General features: G+C 45.9%; 2 protein-coding genes across 3 annotated transcripts in view; one reads left to right on the top strand and one right to left on the bottom strand.

The window, feature by feature from the left end:
• Positions 1-15,261, top strand: part of LOC108022831 (uncharacterized) — a 45,420-nt gene extending 30,159 nt beyond the window's left edge. The window contains exons 3-14 of the mRNA XM_017091976.3: positions 278-413; positions 3,768-3,976; positions 4,045-4,289; positions 6,349-6,421; positions 7,203-7,354; positions 7,420-7,627; positions 7,689-7,819; positions 7,953-8,106; positions 8,424-9,161; positions 10,341-10,640; positions 11,173-11,576; positions 13,300-15,261. Of these exons, the coding sequence (XP_016947465.1) occupies positions 278-413; positions 3,768-3,976; positions 4,045-4,289; positions 6,349-6,421; positions 7,203-7,354; positions 7,420-7,627; positions 7,689-7,819; positions 7,953-8,106; positions 8,424-9,161; positions 10,341-10,640; positions 11,173-11,576; positions 13,300-13,911 (3,362 nt within the window). The 3' untranslated portion in view covers positions 13,912-15,261. The remainder of the gene's footprint in view (positions 1-277; positions 414-3,767; positions 3,977-4,044; positions 4,290-6,348; positions 6,422-7,202; positions 7,355-7,419; positions 7,628-7,688; positions 7,820-7,952; positions 8,107-8,423; positions 9,162-10,340; positions 10,641-11,172; positions 11,577-13,299) is intronic.
• Positions 15,262-16,112: 851 nt separating this feature from the next.
• LOC108022141 (RNA polymerase-associated protein CTR9 homolog) lies at positions 16,113-19,668 on the bottom strand. 2 transcript variants are annotated; one of them, XM_050888011.1, is made up of 5 exons: positions 19,310-19,668; positions 17,695-19,253; positions 17,414-17,630; positions 16,888-17,345; positions 16,113-16,831 (listed from the first exon to the last, which is right to left on the bottom strand). In XM_050888011.1, the coding sequence occupies exons 1-5, from the start codon at positions 19,352-19,354 to the stop codon at positions 16,243-16,245; spliced, it is 2,868 nt and encodes a 955-aa protein (XP_050743968.1). In that variant the 5' UTR covers positions 19,355-19,668; the 3' UTR covers positions 16,113-16,242. The 2 variants fall into 2 exon arrangements, with proteins under 2 accessions (XP_050743968.1, XP_016946472.1); XM_017090983.2 differs by having other exon boundaries at positions 17,695-19,236.
• Between the last annotated feature and the right edge of the window lie 62 nt (positions 19,669-19,730).

Below are 19,730 nucleotides of genomic sequence, written 5' to 3'. Positions count from 1 at the left end.
GCACAATGGAGTGACCGCTTGGCGCTTGAACCGCTTCGCGATCGGGCTTTATCATCAAAGGGAAATCAAGCTGTCAGCCAATTTATAGATGCATAGTTGTAGTGGCGCACACAAAGGACGGGGCGATAGGGCCAGGTCAGAGTTCACCTATTTCAATTAGGGGAAACCGCAAAGGAGGTTTCGGAAACAGCAACTGGCAGTGGAACCTCGGAGTAGAACACACTATAATTGCTACAGAACAGCGCCAATTAATGCTAAATTTGCTTTATGTTTTCAGGACCTCTGTCGGAAATCCTGACTGCCGTGGGAAATGAGGTGGCGCTACCTTGCGATCTGTTACCTGGGCCTGGGATCACCGACAAGCCGCAACTGGTCATCTGGTACCGCCAGGGCAACGTGAAGCCCATCTACACGTAAGTTCACAGAAACCTATCCCACAAGCTGTAAGAAACATGCTTAAGCAATCCTTTTCTTTTCAACGCACCTGAAATATTTGAAATTTTCCATTGCACGATTTCCAGGATTTCATCCAAATTAAACCTTTTCGTACATCCCTTTCCCATTTGTTCACCTTTCCTACAAAGCCCCCACCAAATCTTCCTAAAGCCTTCTTCATCTCATCGCCGAACTTTGCAGCCTCATCCTTTTCGGGGAATTATATTCCCCTGATGTATATTAAAACCTTCGCCACTTCCCGCTCTCCTGGGTTTCACAGTAACGCCCCGCTAAAGTGTCAGCCAAATGAATTCCACTTAATGATTTTACCAGGGGCAAACCCTAGGTTGAGCTCGTACTTTTTTGGACTAAGCCAGGGAGCCAAAGTGAATTTGGTTTCGATACCGTCGGGAACGGCAGCCAATTATAAAGAAACTCCCGGTGTTGAATGGGCGTGGGGCGGGGGTCGTGGCGCCCACAAATCCATACAGAGGGACCCGAAGTAGGCGCTAGCTCATTATAAATTCTATTAACGTGGGGCATTTATGTTGAATTTGACGATATAAACATTACTTACACAGAACAATCTACGTGAGGGTGGGGCTTAGGTAGGAAATCCCACCCCCTTTATACCGCGTAATAGGCACTCAGAGAAATCTACCAATCTGTATCTTATAATATACATATCCTTCATCTAATATACATAAAACCTTTTCTTGATATATGTGATAAAATAGAAGTTGTAGTTCTTATTTTATTTTATATCTATATTTAAACTTTAAAGAAGTATACATTTTATAATACCTAACTATGCACAAAGTAAAGTTATTCAGTTTTGAAATGTGAAATTACTAAATCTTAGTTGTTATAATCGATGATTTTTATATTTACTGTACCCTTATTTAAACATCCTTACCTATACTTCTTATATCCAGTAACTGCATTATTTTTCCCCAAGTGTAACCGCGGTACGTTAGCAATTTTTAACAAGCTCATAAGGAAAGGAAAAAACATTTGTGAGGCAGTGTGCCAGGAAATGTCGCAAGTAAGAGCAGGGAGGTTGTTCTGGCAGATGGGTAATGTATATATAGCCATATAGTCTGACTGATTGGCAGCAGCAATTCTGCTCAAAAATCGCTTGCTGGCAACTCACTTTATACTTTTTTCATTCTTTTGCGATTTTCCAGCAAAAGCCAAGAGGAAAGTTCTGGGTGGGCGAAGAGGGGGCCTGCCAGGTGAAGTCGAGTGGAGTCTCAAGTAGACAGATGCGCAATAGACCAGAAATTGAATTTTATTTCATTTTCCATTAAATTCGCTCGTCTGTTCTCGGGGCACACAAATCGATGATGTCAAGTCAAAGTGTCAAAGTTCTCTGCCGGGGAATGTGCACTCCTGTGGTCTCGGCACAGTGTGCCCTCGATTGCAGCTACCACGGAGAGGGGGGCAATTTTTACGACCGCATAAAGTTGAGGTTTATGCAGATATGCAGATACATCTCTCCTCAATCCCCTCTGCAGGCGGTTCTCGCCCGCATTTCTTTATTGTTTTCCATCAATTTTAATTTGGCTTTCCCACACTTCATAAATTTTCGTGTTCGTTGCTTTCATGTTCTGGCTGGCTGGAAATTTCAATATGGCCAAAAGGCTGGCAAAGGTCGAGAGATTAATTGCATGAGAAATTTGTTTTCCAATTGCCATGGATTACCCATGGATAACCTCTTGTTCCCGTCACTCCGTGCCCTCTCTCACCCACTTTTCTACATAATTTAATTATGTTTGAAATCCATTAACAAATATCCCATCCATCTTGTGCCACTTACTCCTGTTCTTTTGGGCTGGGTTTTCTGGCTTTCGAGTGCATTTCCCAAATGATAAATCATCTAAAGTGCAGAACGGGGCCTATGGTGTATCTGTAAAGTGGGATAATCCGGGAAAAGTCGATAATTGCATTTAAGCTTTTCTCAGCTTAATGGGTTCGATGATGAAATAGTATTTATTAAAATATTTAAATCAGCAAAAAAACTGAATTTTCAAAGAATTATATTATCTTATTTGTGCTAAAGGGTCCCCTTTTATATTTTTAGACTTTCCCTTTTAAGCCAGCACAGATTTTTATCCACAACTCACAGCCGAACATAAAAAGACTACGTTAAATTCTTCCATGTGCTTTTTATCGCCCAAATACTTCAGGCGAACTTTAAATGCCTGTGGGCTCTTTAAAGCTACTTAAAAAGTGCCACAAAAAACAAAAAGAATGTCCACAGAAAAAACATTTAATTCATTTTAAAAACAAAGTGAAATACAAATTCAAGGAAATACGAAAATAAAATGGTAATCCGCTTAAGCCAAAAGGGAAATACAACAAGCGCTAAATTGATCAATTAATTAATTGAAGTGAACTATAAAATGGAAATGGAAAAACACGATTTTGTGGGCTGGCTGGGCGTGCCGCATCGAGGGCGTTGTAAGGCATTAACATAAATAGCAAAAATGTGTTTCTGGTTTTTCGCAGAGCCTCCCGCCCCTCCTGGCCGCCCACAAAACGGTCAAACAAAATGCTGGAAAAAGAACGAAATGAAAAATCAAATTAAAAGACTGAAACCAATTCAAATGTGACCATTTAAAAATGCTAAAAATGTGGAGATAAAAAACGAAAGCGAAAAGCGAAAAGCGAAAAGCGCACAGCGATCTGAAATCAAAAGTTCTGTAAATGCATTTTACGATCCCTGATTTCAAAGTGGGGCCTTTGGCTGACATTTAATGCGGCACTTTGTCAAAATGCATTGGACAAAGCCATAAAACAAAAGCGTTTGCCCATAACAATAAAAACAAAGTTCTCTTTCGGCCATTCATGCACTCCGTCTATTCGAGTCCCTTTCCCTGCTTTATGAGCTGTATGTGGCTGGAAATAGTCTGACCCGGGGGAAAGCTAATTAAGTATTCCGCTTTTAGTGGATTCCCCGGATTTGACACACATTTCAGTAGCCGATGTTGTCTCAATTGTTTGGACAATAAAATCAATGAACCGGGTTAACACAATTTGGCTTATCGAGCCTGGTAATTGAAGGTGTGTGGTGGTGGAACGTGTCAAAAGGGCTTTTTCCGGGGAACTCAGGTTTATGTGACATTAATTGCCGGGGAGCGGGGCAAAGGTTATATTTAGACCAGGCTATTGCTATTTTAGGGGATGAAAACAAAGTGCTCTTTAAATAACTATTACTTTGCAAATAAGCTATAAATGAGTTTAAGAATGACTTTAAAATGTAACTAAAATTTAGTTATTATAGTTTTTACCATCCCCAATTATTTGTGTTATTATTCCTCTCCTTGCAGCTTCGATGCCCGAAACCTTCCCCTCGAAATGGGCACTCCTTGGGCCGACGAAAGTGTCTTCAACAAGAAGGCCCACTTCCACCACAACACCGATCCCCCAGTCCTGCGGATCAAGAACATCCAAACCTCAGATGCCGGACTCTACAAGTGCCGTGTGGATTTCCAAAAGTCACCGACCCGAAATTGGCGCATAAATGTGACAGTGCTGGGTGGGTTTCAAGGCATTTCCTTCTTCTCAGAGGTGCATATATCTTACTATTCGTCTCCTCACCCCCAGTTCCACCCACCCAGCTGACCATCCTGGACCGCCATGGGGCCGAGATTCGGGACCAAACGGCAGGACCTTACCTGGAGGGCGACAGCATCGACTTGACGTGCCTCTCCAGCGGCGGAGTTCCCCCGCCGCGGGTCTCCTGGTGGCGCGAGCACGCCCTTATGGACGACTCCTTCCAGGTGCTGCCCGACGGCTCCGTTCGCAACGTCCTGCGCATTAAGAACATCCAGCGGAAGGATCTCCTGACGGTAAGTCATCCAGCGCTCTGGAGGGGAACGGGGGATTGGAGTGTTTGCTCCAAATATCGTAAGCCTTATTTACGACCCTAGCACAAAAGCACCTTCTGGCACAATGCTCTAGCCTTAGTTTTCTGTGCACCAACAGTGTTGCCATTCGAGTGCCACGAACAGCTTTGGAAATAATATTTTTTAAGCGAAGGAACTGTTTTATAAACAGAATTTAGCGCTCAGTTCCTAAGCCTTTAGAATTTGTATTCCAAAGTATGAATATGTCTATGAAATTGTTTTTATAAAAGTCTGAAGTTATTCGTTACTTCATGTTTTAAAAATAAAAAGACGATGTAGTGGCTTCGGTAGATGGTAAAATGTTTTATATTTATTTTAAGAAATTCCGATTTTTTTTTAAATTTTGGAGTACATAAATGCAACGGAATTCGGTATAAAATAAACTATATTATGCTAGTAGATAAACTTATTTTTAAAAATACCTAAAAATGTTTGAAAATCATTTCATTTGTTTATTAATAACAAATATTATAACACTGGAATCGAAATCAGACTCCTTACCTTGAAGAGACCTGAAAAGATGTCCATAAGATAGCCAGTTTCCCAGCTCTGGCTCCCACCCCTTGGCGGCCAGTTGGCCATTTATTTTCGGCCGGTCACAATGGACGCCTTTGCCGCGGGCCTCCGTTAATGACAGCGCTCCGTGTGGCAAGCGGCCGGGCACAATGGCTAATAGAAATCAAATGCATCTGACTGCATTGGGAATTGTTCCCTGGGTGGTTTCTGCGGCTTACCCAGGAGAGTCCACACCGTCTCCCCGGCGGAATCAGAATCCCCTTCTGCATGCTCTTTTCCCGACCATCGGGGCTGCCCTGTTCTGTGGGCTCTAAGCCGGATTTTCCTTTGGTCCGTGTAATGAACATTATTGTTGGACAGCGCTAATCCCGCCATTCAGATCTCGGTTTCCGCTCAACCAGCTCCCAGACCCACGGCAAATTGTGAGTCGGTCAGGTCTTTTGTACCACGGATGAATGGCTGGAGTGGAATCACTTGAGTGTTGTTCGTGTAATGCCAAAAGTTATTAGCTTAGACTAAAGAGATGAGTTGGGGCGGTTACTTCACGGGCTTTCAAGCCAATACGTTTAGAATAAATATGTAATTTATGGGAAGATTCTATTAAAACTCTTCAAATTCAATTCTGTCGCAAAGGTAACAACTATTTTTATCAACTTATATACAACGAAATATTTAAAAACTAAAAATATTTAATGATCCGATAAGAGAGGCAGTATATATCTCCCAAGAAATATCTTTAAATAAAGCAAATAAAATCTATCTCAACAGTTTTTAAAGCTGACAATGCTCTGCTGTAGGCAAACTGCCCGGATTAAATGTCGAGAACCAAGTTAAAGCGCTTGTGGTTATGAATTGCGGCTATTGTTCGCGCTTCTGCCAATCGATTTGAGTTAAATGGCTGAAAACCGTTCGAGGTCATAATAAACACCTCGCCGTATCGATGACACTTCCCGATCCAGAGAGCTCCCTGGAGACCCCCACCTGCCCCAAGTGTCTCCGCACAGCGCTAGACACTCTTGTGTAACCGAATAGAAATTTATGACCTAATTTTCCAATCGAAACGAGACTGCGGTGCGGCGAACCCAAAAGTTATGCAAATATTTTTACGGCCAGACAGCGTTACAGTTTTCCTGGGGACCAATAAAGTGTCCGAAATGTATATGGTTCCGAGAAGTATCGCATTACGGGGCGCAGGGGAATTTATGATGTTGATACTGCATTCGCCGACCTTTTGAACTCTTTGTGGCAGGTCTGAGGCTCTGTCTTCGACTGAGAGCATAATTGATTAGTCTTATGGGCGGCTTTTCCCCTATACTACAGGTATTTCTGCGTGTTTGGTACACATTTCCCGCAATTAGAATTAAATGTTCGGCGGGGTGATTTATCATCGATATTATTGTTTCTGTTATTAGTAAAAGGCAATTATTGTAATGAGCATAAATCATCGGGTTTCACTATGGTTCCCTCTTTTCCACCTCAATTCCAGATGTACACTTGCCAGGCGACCAATGGCCATGTGGTTCCGGCGCTGACCAAAAAGGTTATCCTCGACATAAATCGTAAGTACCTTCTATAAAGAGAGCTTAAATACTGGTTATAATTCCTGCGGCCAAGCAGCCCACAGTTCAAGATCGCCTTTGGCATTCCACGGACGGCTGTGGCTTATTGTTTCTGTTTTAGCTGGTGGGCGTGACATTTTCATGGAAATTAATGTAATTAAAGTTTTGTCATTTCGCCACAAGGCCGAGCGACCGACCACTCGCATATTCATCCGCATCCATGCATTTATGGTTATGCGGGCGGTTTCTGGCCGGGCCGGGGGTCGGCTCGCTATGCTAATCGCATGGGGTCCCTCGGGTGGGGCTGGCCAGCCAGAGATGGGCATAATAAAATGTGTCATAAATAATGGACATTTCCATAAAGGTTGGTTATAGATGAGCAGGAAATTAAGCGGGATCCTTGGGAGCGAAATTGGCGCGCTGTCCTTGTGCGGTAATAACTGAATTTCGCCAGTTAATCGGGCTTTATGGCGTTGTGAATAAAACAGGGGAGCATCTATATTAGATTACTCAAATGGGCTATCATATCTAATTATTGAAAAGAAAGATAGTTTTTGCCCTAACTTATTAGACTCTGTTTTTGAACAACGGACAATTAATTGGTTAGGTTTTTGCGTGTCAGCGATATCATAGTTATTTTATTAAAATACTAGATAAGATCAGTGATATATGGGGTTGGAAAACGTTCTATGACTAAATCGTTTATTAACAAATTACACAAAAAGAAAGCTATTACATCTGATAACAAACCTAACTGAATTATGGCTATTTTTCTCGACAGTTCCGCCGCTCAGTTTGCTTCTGCAAGGACTAAATCACGCCGTAATTGCCGGGACCCGGACCCATGTAACCTGCACGGCGATTGGAGCTCGACCGCCGCCGGAAATCATTTGGTCAAAGGCGGGCCAGATTGTGCGAGGTGCCACGTCATCGGTAAGTTTTGGCCAACTGGGGATTACTAATAGGGCATGTAACTTTTGATGTAACTCCTCGAACAGACCTCCTCCGATGGTAACACCACCATATCGGAGCTGATGCTGATACCCGTGCCCGAGGACAATGAAAGGCAGGTGGTGTGCTCCGTATCGCTAAATGCGGGCATCACCTCCCAGCAACTGCACGAGGGCCACACCACCGTGATGACCACTCTGGGAAATGGACACACGGGACTGTACCTCAAGGACTCCAGGGTGCTAAATGTGACGCGTAAGTTGGCCTTAAAGAACTATAGTTATTGCTTAAATATTAAATAAAAAATGTAACGCAGATGCACCCATTGTCAACCTTAATCTGGGAGCTCCTCTAGACCCTGATAATCTACTCAAGGGCACCGATGTCTACTTGGAGTGCGACGTGAAGGCGAATCCCTCGATTACCCGTGTGGAATGGTACCACAGTGTGAGTACACCCAAGAATCCTAATCCATCCATAGCAGAGCTCTGGAATTTCTATTAATTACTTTATAAACCAACCAACTCCCTACAGTAACCACTAATTGAATAACATTTGCTGTTCCCTCTGCCCCTTTCAGGACAAGCAACTGCACTCCTCCCGCGGCATCATCATCTCGAACCAGACCCTCGTCCTGCAGGGCATTTCCAAGTCCTCCCACGGGCAGTACTTTTGCAGGGCCAGCAATCTGCAGGGCAGTGTGTCCAGCAACGAGGTCTACTTGGACGTGAAGTGTAAGTGTTGCCCCTTGACCCCACCACTCACTTAACTCCAGCACTTGAACTTTGCACTGATAAAAAATGTTACAATTTAAAAAGAACTAGTACAAGCATATTAACCAAAAACCTTTCCTTATGTTGGTTACTTTTAAAGAGGGATTTTTCAAATATAAGCAATCAATGCAACATTATTCAATGGCAAAAGAGATACTTAAAATTACCATAGATATCTCACAAAGAATATTTTATAAGTATTTTATTTATTAATTTAAAATACTAAGCTCAACCCTGAGTTAACCGTCATTTTCCCCTGTGCATCGCCACCCTTTCAGATCCCCCCGTCTGCAAGTCGGAGTCCACGGTCATACGTGCCGCCCTGAAGCAGACCATCAACATCACCTGCGAGGTGGACGCCAATCCACTCGATAATCTAAATTACAAGTGGCACTTCAACAACTCGCTGGAGAGCCTCATCGAGCTGCCCCAGCTGCAGTCCGGCGTGGGGCTGGGCCCGGTGATGCTGGCCTCCGGATCGGATCTGGGCGCATTCTATCAGCGGAGCAAGCGGAAGCACTCGCACGGACTGCAGCAGCGCCTGCTCCACGGCAGGCACGGGCGCATGGCGGCCGTGCGGTTCGAGGACGAGGACGGGGACGCCGGCTACGGGGAGTTCGAGGAGTACGGCGAGGAGGTGGGCCAGCCCTACACCCAGATGGTCTACTCCAACATGGTGCACAAGAACCACGTGGAGGGCTCCAAGCAGCAGCAGCGGAAGCAGCTGTCCCCCCAGCAGATGCCATCCGGCGGCTCGTCCGGAGACAGCCACCACGGCTCCTCCTCCTCCTCCGGCGCAGTGTTCCAGCTGGCGGAGCGCAAGCGACTGGCCGCCCTGCACAAGCAGCACCACCGGGGCGGCGTGGCAACGCCCCCAACCACCACCGCTGCCCCGCCCCTGCACAACGTGTACAGCTACCACGTGGAGAGCTACGAGAGCTTCGGCGCCATTTCCTGCGTGGCCAGTAGTCCGATGGGCCACAGTGCGCCCTGCTGGTACCACATCCAGCCGGCAGGTGAGTGTCCGGGGCTGTCCGGAGTGGGGGTCCGGTGATAAGGAATGCCGGCAGCCAGGAAATCAGATGGAACGGCTGGCCTTTGATACCCTTTCAGGGTATCTCTACGCCTCCCAGAGCATAATAAACGCTTGAACCAGGTCAACAGTGAAATTCTTAGAAGCCTTAGCTCCCAAAATTAGTTTGGTGTCCAAAATGTTTATTTATTTGTTGACCTGATTAGGTATATATCTGCAATCTTTTAAGTTTATAAAAACATTGGTCCTCTTTAAGGATACAGTACAACTTGCGTTAGAAATGTTGCCTTGCGCACAACTTTTTCTATTTAAATCATAAAAAGTAGTTATTTGTTGCTAATTAGAAAAGGGGTTAGAAGGCAAATGAAGTCGTGGTACCTCCCCTTCGAAAGGGTATGCGAAAAAATGTAATTAATTTCGGATCGAGGTGGCGGGCAAGAGCAGAAGCACTAGGAAAGGCAGAGGCACAGCACAGGGCAAACATGTTGACTCGATTCGGCTGCTGGTTGTTGGCCGTTGCAAGTTGGATACTGGCTGTTGGCTGGTCAGTAGATAATTGTGGCAGGCAGCACGTACGGATGGCGGCCGGCGAGCGAATCTCTGAACGTTATTTACTTTTCGCCGGACGCCGGGCGAAGCTGCCTCCCGGCAGACGGCCATTCAACGCGTGGCCGGGGGCGCAGATTCCGGGCATCGCATCCACTGTCCGTCCGGCAGTCGCCCGGTTCTGTCCCTGACAGCAATAAAAGCCATGTTTACCAACGCCATCTGCATGTTTGTCTTCCTGATGCTGCCACTCTGCCACGCTGCCGCTGTTGCAACTACTGCAATCTGTGCGCGGCCCGATAATCTGATAATCAAATGCAATAAATTGCCAGGGTACATCATTTATTTATAAAACCTCCGCGGCCATGGCCCAAAAACATGCGCGATTTTTGTGCTCGGCCACAGGAAAACAGCTTGAAAGGCCATCAGCGAGAGTGTCCTGGTTGTGGGAAGCCATCGGCAGGGATTTCGGTTGAGGGGGATTGGTTGACTTGGGGTTTGGTAGTTAGTTATACACAAAAATTCAGGGTTTTTATAAGTTTGTATGGCCTAAAATAGTTTAATTAAATTAAATACAAAAAGAAATATAATGATTTTTTTATTCTCTCTCCATTAGACCTTCCCGAGCCGGTGAAGAACTGCACGGCCTTCAATGCCACGGCCAACTCGCTGCAGATCCAGTGCATCCCGGGCTACGATGGCGGCATTCCGCAGCACTTTCACGCCCAGATTTACGACGAACTGAACCGCCAGGTGCTCTACAACGCCTCGTACAAGTACGCCGAGTTCACGGTGAAGCGACTGCCCAGCGACTCCGTGTTCGTCATCCGGATAACGGCGGTGAACGCCCAGGGACCCAGCAAGGTGGCCTATCGTCTAAGAGGACGCACGCTCTCGGCGCCTCTACTGCGGACAGGTGAGTTGTCCAGGGAATCAGGGTATCGGAGATGCCAGTTTGGCCATTTGTGAGATAAAGGTTTTGGGGAATCTTAAAGAAATATATTTTTATTTAAATATTTAATAAATTGTAAAAGGATCACTCCTTCACTAGTTTGTTTACTTGTTGCAAAGACTATTTGGACTGTATATATGCATATTTTTCGTCCTTTTCATAGGACACAATTTGCTGAAGTTCAATATGCTTTCAAATACACAGCGAACTCTAGTTATCTTTTAAAGCCCATTCCAACAGCTATTTATAAACTTAGAATGCAATTGCAAATATTTAAATTCACATTCAAATGACTTCATTTATCTAAATTGCTTTTAAAAGTTTATAGGAAGCCCACGAATATTGGGTTATTTTGCCATTTTAGTTGGCCCCGTTTGATTTGATTTGTTTCCCTGGGACGAGGGCAACACTGTCGAATGGGTTCATTGTTCCGGTTTTGCTATTCAATTTTCACCAATTTTTCCGCATCTGCTTCCATTTTCCGCGATTTCCACAGCCTCATCGACGGCGGTGCTGGTGCAGCTGACACCCCTGCTGGGCGCCCTGGTGGGCGTGATTGCCACACTCATCCTGGTGGCCATTTGCGTGGTGATCGTCATCAAGTTCCGGAGCAAGCGGGGCGGCAGGCGGCACGGCAACGGGCCCGATGCCACCACCACGGAGGCGGACAAGGGCAGCGCGGAGCCGCTGTCCCGCAACATGGGCAGCCACTCCAGCCTCGAGGACAAGAACCCGGATGTGGTGCCCCAGGAGGCCAACAGCGAGGATGAGTTCCACCAGGAGGAGAAGGCCTTCGACCGGCTCAACATGGAATCGCAGCGGATCCTGTACACCCCGCCGACGCGCCTTAACACCGCCTCCCCGCCGCCGCCCTCGCTGTCGCCCACCTTCGGCAAACAGGTGAATATATATGCTTTCCCTTTTGATTCAACAAACGATTCCCGGCCCCAGAGATTCCACTTTGCATATTGCGAATGCCGCAAGTGGGCAGGGGAGAGAATCAGTGGAGTGTTGCATACTTTTTGGCTGTGGAATGAAAAGAGAATCCAGTCACATAAGATTAAAAGTGGGGCTTTGCGGGCCTGGAATGGCTTGTGATCTCAGTGGGTGGGGAATTATTCAATAAATAATTGCAATTTTGTATAAGTTGAATTGCGAATTAATGGAATTACCCAAAAATATTATTACTAACGAACAAAAAATTGATTTAATATGAATATCATATGAAAAAACAACTTTGGGTTGGCTTATGTGGGTATATGACTCTTCTATAGGATATCATTATTATAGTGCCATCTTACAAATCGAAATATGTTTTTTTTGAAGTGAGCTTTCCGTAAGGTATCAATATTATGGTCCCATCCTAGACGTCCGAAATTAATTTTACTGAAGATGGTATTTAAGTTTTCCAACCATAGGGTCCATTTTGTGAGAGTTAGGAATAAGTTGGGTATTCAGTAGCAGTATAATTACAAACATGATTAAGTAATTAAGTAATTAATATAAATTTTTCTATAGATTTCTTACAATATTTTTACTTTTGTTACTTATAGAGGTTAGGATATTTTTATATTATTGTATCCTATGATTATAGGGCATTCAGTTCCCAGCTTGACTTCTTCTACCTCCCTAAACAAGGGTATTACCAGCTTCGATTCGTCCTTGCCCCCTAATTTTTGCCGCCAATTAGCCAGAAACCGTAAATAAATTACCCAAATTAGTTTCGTTGTTCCCGGAGCAACAACAAGTTGCTGGCCCAGCAAAAGTTTTCCTTAATGTCCACGTCCAGTGCCGCTTTGTTTAAATTTTTATCATTGTTTGGTTTCCTTTTTTGCCCTGTTTGAGGTTTCTGGAGGGGCGAGGAGTGGCATCAAATTTTGATGAGCAAAATGCCAGTCGTCGACAGCAAAAGTTCAAAAATGTTTAGCTTTTGTTTAGCTTGGCTTTCTGTAAATTTCAGTCGGTCTGTCCCTTCGAGCTGAGAGTTCCTAACAAGCTCATTAGAAGTTCCTGGTGTTTGTGTGGGTCAGTTTGCGAACTTTTCGATTAGAAATTGTTTTTGTCAGCGTTCGTCATAAATGTTGGATCGAAAAGGTGGGGGAGATGGTGCTCGTCAAAGTTTGAGCCGGAATACTGCGGAGCACAAGAGCGAACTAATTATGAACTGGGCGAAAATCAAATTAGTTCACTATTCCAAACGGAAAATCCAATTACATTTGCGGTTTCTGATGGCGTTTTTATAAAGGTTTAATTTCAATCAACTACGAAAATCCCCTTTTTAATATAATATATTTAGACAGTTTTATAAATAAAGTTTGTGCATTTTAGAGTCCTATTTCATATGGGTTGTGGTAAATATTAGTATGTTGAAATCAAAGAAGAACTTCGGCAATCTCATTTAATATTTGAACTTATTTGAAGCGAGTTTTATTATAAACACTTGTATTTGATAAAAATAAAATTGCTATTTGGAAGGGATACAAGCAACATTCCTTAAAAATCAAATGAATATAGGCTATTTCTAGTGAAATATTTATACTTATATATTGAACTAATCCAGCGATTAAATTATGTTTTAAATTTGTATTAAATGTGTCCCTCATTTACCCACTCTCCCTTGCAGTACGGTGAACTCTCGCTGACCACGAACCCCGCCTTCAGCCTGTACAACACGCCCCAGCGCGCCCCTGCCGTTCAGCGACCCGTTTACACCGCCCCGCCGCCCCTTCTGTCCACACGGACGCCCCCGAACATCTACACCCGCATCCCGGGCCGCGGCGGAGGAGGCGGTGGCGGCGGAGCAACGGTCACGGCGGCAGGACCTGGGGGCGGCTACCACCTGCCGGCGTACGAGACCCGGACCTCGCCCACCTCGCCCTACGGCTCCACCACCACCTGCACCATGCCCCTGCTCGGGGGCCAGTCCAACGGATCGCTGCAGACCAACGGCAGCGGGCTGGGGGCCGTGGTGCTCGGCGGCGGGGGCGGGGCGTGCAACACCCTGCCCCACCCGGGCAGCCTGCACGTGGGCGGCATCTCGGCGGCCCTGACCAGCTCGGTGACCAGCGGCAACATCACCATCGGAGCGGCCCAGTCGCTGCTCACCTCGCCGCGCTCCCAGACGGCCACCTACAGCACCACCCTCGGGCTGGGCGGGGGCAGCAACGGGCTGACCGGGGTGCAGTCGCCCCTCCTGATGAGCGGCGTGGGGAACTACGAGACGGTGAGCTCCTGAGAGTTAGCCAAAGAGGACATCAAGTGTCAGATCGTGTGCATCGGGGGGAGCAGCACGTGCACCACCACCACTCTGGGCGCCGAGCGCACCACCATCGTCTAAGAGTATCGCGAAGATACAACTGAATCCCAAAATCTGTATTATAGTAGTTAAGCTGCATTCGAAACTCGACAAGACTTCCACACACAAGGAGCAGCGGAGCGGGCGGAGCATCAACCTAAAGTAAATCATATAATAGACATAGCCTATGTGTACTCTGGACTTAGCGTTGTTTTCGGACCCACAGGGGAAGGCATTTATTTAGTTTACCTACTGTATCTGTCTTTGTGCGCAAACAAAAGAATGGAAATCGAAGTATAACAAGTGAACACAATGAGCTATGCTTGGCAAACTACGAAACCCTAGTTTACACTTCAAACTAAGAGATTTACCGAATCGCAACTAGTTAAGCCATAGATGTGTATATATGTAACTCATTTAAGATCAGGTCAGCTAATACTTAAACTAGTTTACGACTTAGCCACTTAACGTAGCCTAAACTAAATTGAACCTAGTTAGTCACATTGCGAATCTACGAAAAGACTATCCCCTGATCATATATAGGTATGGTAAAGTACAGAATTTAATGGCATATCTCTATATCGACTTAATACGTATAGCACAACACAGCGGCAGCAGCCACCTGCGAAGGAATCTGAAATAGGCGCAAACTATATATAGCGAGCGGTCCGATACGGTACGACACAATACGATACGATCGAACCATATTTTGTTAGGTGTGGTATGAAATTTTATAAGCATCTGTTGTCGAGAACTTTATCACTCTATGTAATACGAATATATCAACGATCTGTATGTATCCACGAATAAGCCGCGCAGGAATGCCCAAACAAAGTAAAGCAAAAGTTCAATGTGTCTCCCGCCACCACCTGCCCAAAGAAAGCCCCTTTCCAACTCCCCGTAGTCGCTATAAGGTTTTCCCATTCAAGGATTCTTTCACGCCCCGGACCCACCATACAGGAGAAAACCAACATGAAAAGTGCTTCTTCAATGACGAAATCAAATTGAATTGTGACTCGAATTATAAATTGGAAACCGAAAACTTAAGAATGAAATTAACTTTGGTTTACACCTAGCAGCTAAGACTTTCGACTCTACGAACATAAGCTTAGGTACATATATATTTTCTTAATTAACCCTTGATTTGTAAGCGAGTTTAATATTTATTTTCCGTGCAGAGAACATTTCTTTTCGATTGGTTCCCCTCAATGTAAAGCAAGAGAAAACTTAATGTTGCAAGTGAGCAAAACAAGTGAAAATAAGTGAACAGCAAATAAAGAAGAAAATGTGTATAAAATCGGTGTGGTTTTGTGGGCGGGCTCAAAACTGGATGTGACCAAAAAGTCTGTCTCCAGTGGGGTTACACGTATGTGTTTTCGCTCGGCCAGCTCGTTTCGCCTGATTTATTTGGAAATATTTTTCATAATTTGGGGCAGGGGGGCCCGGGAATACGGACACCCGTAACAAGCCCATTTCACCACAGGACATGAGTCGTGTACGCATATTTGTCCTTTTGGCAGGACACGCAATACACTTTCGGAATTAATTAACGCAACCCCAGACGGAGACCGAAACCACTCACCACCCTGAAAACAAGGCAGCGACATGTGTGAGTGGCTGCGGAGTTGGAGTGGATGGTTCTGTGGATATGTGGACATGAGGACGTGTAGACGGATGGATGGCAGGATGTGGGCGCTTGCTGTTTGTCCACATCCTGCGGCGAAACTTGTCACAGACTAATTTCGTGTCTCAGCTCATAAATTGATATTAATGAGCCCCTGGCACCCCGGCCACGAACCGTTTTTCGCGTTTGCCTAACGACCATTTAACTTTCGGCTCGGCCAACTCAGTTCGACTGGGGTTTCGGTGCGGTTCTGGTTCTGGTTCTGGTGCGGTTCGTTAGACTCCCTGACAGTTACAAAGTGGCAGTCAAGTAGATGCGTAATTCGAGCAGGACGCCAATGTCCTGCGGCTCCTTCGACATTCAAATGAACATGTGTGGTGTGTTTTCCTTTCGGGGGCAGGCAACTCCCTCTCGACTCCCCAGAGAGGAACTGACACATTTCGTGTAGCAGCAAATTGAATGAATCATTTGTGTTTGCCACGGGAAAACTCGATCGGAGTTCCACAAAGTGTGTAAATTCATTAGGAGCATTTTGTTTATTAATCAGTTCGAGGGGAGAACTCCCATTTTGAATACAATGTTAAACTTAAATTTATTAAGAATTACACACTATGACATATGTCTACCGGAAATGTGGCTTGAGTATTTCAGGCTTCTTTGATGTTAATATCATTGGTTTCTAGGGACCCCTTTGGTTCCGATTCTAATAGATTTTTACCTTCATCCGAATCACTGTTCTCATCAGAACTTATAAACTCCTTTGACTTCGGTTTCCTGTTCAAACTTGTAACCAATTCCTGGGCAGCAGCTCTTTTCCGGGGCTTTTTGGCGCTACTTTTTCTAGAGTCCTGATCTACCTCTTCCTCAACATCCTGCTTGTTTTTCCTGCCGCGTCCCTTGGCCTTATTGGAATCCTTTTTGGGGACTTCAGACTGCAGAGGGGCATTCACAATTTTCTTGATGCGTTCCAGGACTTCCCTCCGCTTGGCCATCTGGTTCTCTCGGAGGACTCGCTCCTCCTCCTGCCGCTGCACACGCTGCTCCTCCAGGTTCCGCTGGTGCTCCTGGAACCGTTGCTCCTGCAAGCGGATGCGCTGCTCATCCGATTGTTTCAAGCTACGCACTTGTTCGAGATGATCTTTTAATTTGGCCATCAAGTTCTGGCAGTCTTTAGATGCCCTGGCAGAAGACCGAGCTGGGATGTTGGGTGGATTTTCATGAATGTAGGAGAAATATCTAGAGGAATAAATCATTGAGAATCTAGTCGATGGCAAGGCCTTTCTTGGACTCACCGAGAGGCCCCATTCAGCTCCAGTTCAGCCCTCTGGAGATCGTCCCACTCGGGTTTTGGCATGGCTAAGATATCTCTGGTTTCCTTCTTGATGGTTAGGGCCAGGTTGAACATCAAAAGCGGATCCTGAGGGGCCAAGTGTCGGGCTTTTAGCAGCCACATCTTGGCCTCGCCGCTCTTGCCCTGCCCATAGAGAGATCTGGCTAGGTAGTGCATCACCTCCACACAGTTCTCGGGAAGAAAGTCCCTCAGGCACAGCTTGTAGGTCTGGCTGGCCAGCTTGAACTGGCCAAGTTCCAGGGCTACGTGGGCCGAATTAAGGCTGGCAGCGGTACAGTGGTTCCCAGACTCTACAATCTGCTTAAAGATGGCCTCACCCTCGGCGAGGTAATTGCAGCTACTCAGGACAGCTCCTATTCCATTGGCTGCCCAAACGTTTCGGGGGTTGCGTTGGAGAATCTGTAAATTCAGAACTATATATTAATTACTACTCATGTTATAAACCAGTTTTCACATGCTGATATTACTCTCGAATAGAAGTTCAAGGCGTTCTCCTGGTTTCTTTTGGCTGATGATAAGTCCCCTTTCATCACGTTATTTTGACATTTTTTTAGGTAGAAGTTTCCAAGAGCCATCAAGGCGTAGCTGTCTTGGCTGTGTCCAGGGCTCCGCAGGATCACACTGTAGTTAGAGAGGGACTGTTTGCTAAGACGCATCTTCATAAAGCAGTCTCCCAGATAGGTCCTATAAAATCAAAAAAATATGTGATATAAAATTCTAACTTATTTTAAAATAACTTGGGACTCACCTGGCTGCAATGTTGCCGTAGTCTATAGCCAGGACATCCTTGAAGTGCTCCAAGGCCCTGCTTAGCTCACCCCACTGCATCGCCATTATGCCCAGTCTCAAGTGACAGTCGTGGTAGCCCGGATAGCCGACGATGATGTCCTCATAATGCAGCTGAGCCTGGTCGTACATTCTCAGATCCTCCAGAACCCTGGCATAGTTGTACCTCATGGTGAGGTAGTTAGTACTCTTGAGGGGGTTATCCTCCTGGCTTCCCAATTGGGAAAACGCCTCGTTGAGGGTCGTGAGGGCACCTTGTGGCTGCTTGGCCAACATCTGACTGGCCGCCTGGTTGTTGAGCCACTCTATGGGGATGTGGAGTCCTTGGCCCAGGATAATTCGCTTGGCCTCTTCGTAGGCATTGATGGCCGACTCCCAGAGCCCCTTCTGTTCATAGGCGAGGGCCAAATTCAACCAGCTATCCCACTCCTGGCTACCCGACGGTTTTCTCACCACATGGAGCAGCATTTGGATAGCCTTGTCTGCCGTTCCTGGGGACCTTTCGTTGAGATAAACCATGGCCAACAGTCGCAGGGCGCTGGACTCATTGGGCAGGGCTTTGAGGAATGTTTCCAGGCAGGTCCTGGCTTCTCCGAACTCCCCGTTCCTCAGGTGGAGCTGGGCCAGTCCCATCAGGGGCAGGACATAGCCCTTAGGTGCACAACTCTGGGCATTCTGGTAGTATGTCCTGGCGAAGTCATATGCCCCAGTGGCATGGTGACTCCTGGCCACCTGGTAGCAAATGTGAGACTTCAGCTCCGGGATGTCGGTGAACCTCATCGCATTGCCAGCCAATCTCAGCACCATTGGGTGATCGCCGATGGAGTAGTAATAGGTAGCTAGAATACTCAGGACTTCTGGATGCCGTTTATCACTTTCGAAGGCTGCATTGAGGAGATCTATTCCCTCCCTATAGAGGGCGGGGTCGCGTTGATTCAGCTTCAGGATGGCCCTTCCGAGAAGCGCACTTGGACATCGTTTGTTGAGCTCCAGAGCCCTCTCGAAGGAGCGACGGGCACTGTTAAGATCGCCCATCCTGAGGAAACAGTGGGCCATCCCAACGCGAACTTCCGCGGGTGCTTGAGGCTGTGCCATCAGGACACTCTTGAAGAAGCCCAGGGATCCTATGTAGTCCTGGCGATTGAAGGCCAAACAGCCACGTCCCACCAGGGCCAGTATGCTGTCAGACTTCTTTCTGAGAATGCCGACAAAAAGGGCATCGGCCTCTCGGGCTGTGCTGGGAGATAGCATCAAGGCGAATCCCTTGATTAGCTGGAGGCTAAGGTTCCCGAATCCTTTACAGCCCTCCAGTGAGTCGAAGAGGTTGACAAGCTTGGCCTGTAGGGCCCTGCGCAGCTTCCCCTGCTCCTTGTAGGCCATGTTGGTGAAACAGGCCGCCAGTAGAGTATTGGCCTTGATCAGATCCTCTTTATAGGTCCTGTACGGGGTTGTGCACTTTTTGATGCCTGCCTCCAGGAGCCTCGCAAAGGTATTCCTTTGAGAACTAGAATAAGAATTCAACTAGGGAATTTTTACTTAGTTTCTTTTCAATAGGTTTAGGAATCTCAAGAGCTCACCGCTTTTTGAATGCATTCATGCAGCTGCATTTCCTCCAAGTCCATTACAATTGATTCAATTTTTTCGATGCCACCTAAACACTTCCACTTCCAATAGAAAAATTGCGTTTTCTTTACAAGAAGGGTTGATTTGAAAAGATTTTATTTCAGACCCTTGTTTATATCGATAAGTGTTGGTAAACAAAAGTCACAGGAATTGGGTATTGGTTCTTAGTTCTTGATAGAGTTTCCAACAGATTTTAATTAAAAAATGATTTATTTTTTGAGACATATTTTATTTTTAATAGCCCAAATTTTCATACCAAATTCCTAAGATCAACGGCTTCTTTTATTAACATGGTTCAATGTCAATGCCAGGGTTACACTTCGGTGACGTAAATTACAATGATTTCTCTCCACTTACGTTTTCAGTTTGAGCGCA

Source organism: Drosophila biarmipes, chromosome 2R (genome assembly GCF_025231255.1).
Source record: "Drosophila biarmipes strain raj3 chromosome 2R, RU_DBia_V1.1, whole genome shotgun sequence".
In the NCBI taxonomy this organism is placed as follows: Eukaryota; Metazoa; Arthropoda; class Insecta; order Diptera; family Drosophilidae; genus Drosophila; species Drosophila biarmipes.
The sequence above is the reverse complement of the archived record's forward strand: the minus strand, read 5'-3'. Positions and strand labels throughout refer to the sequence as shown.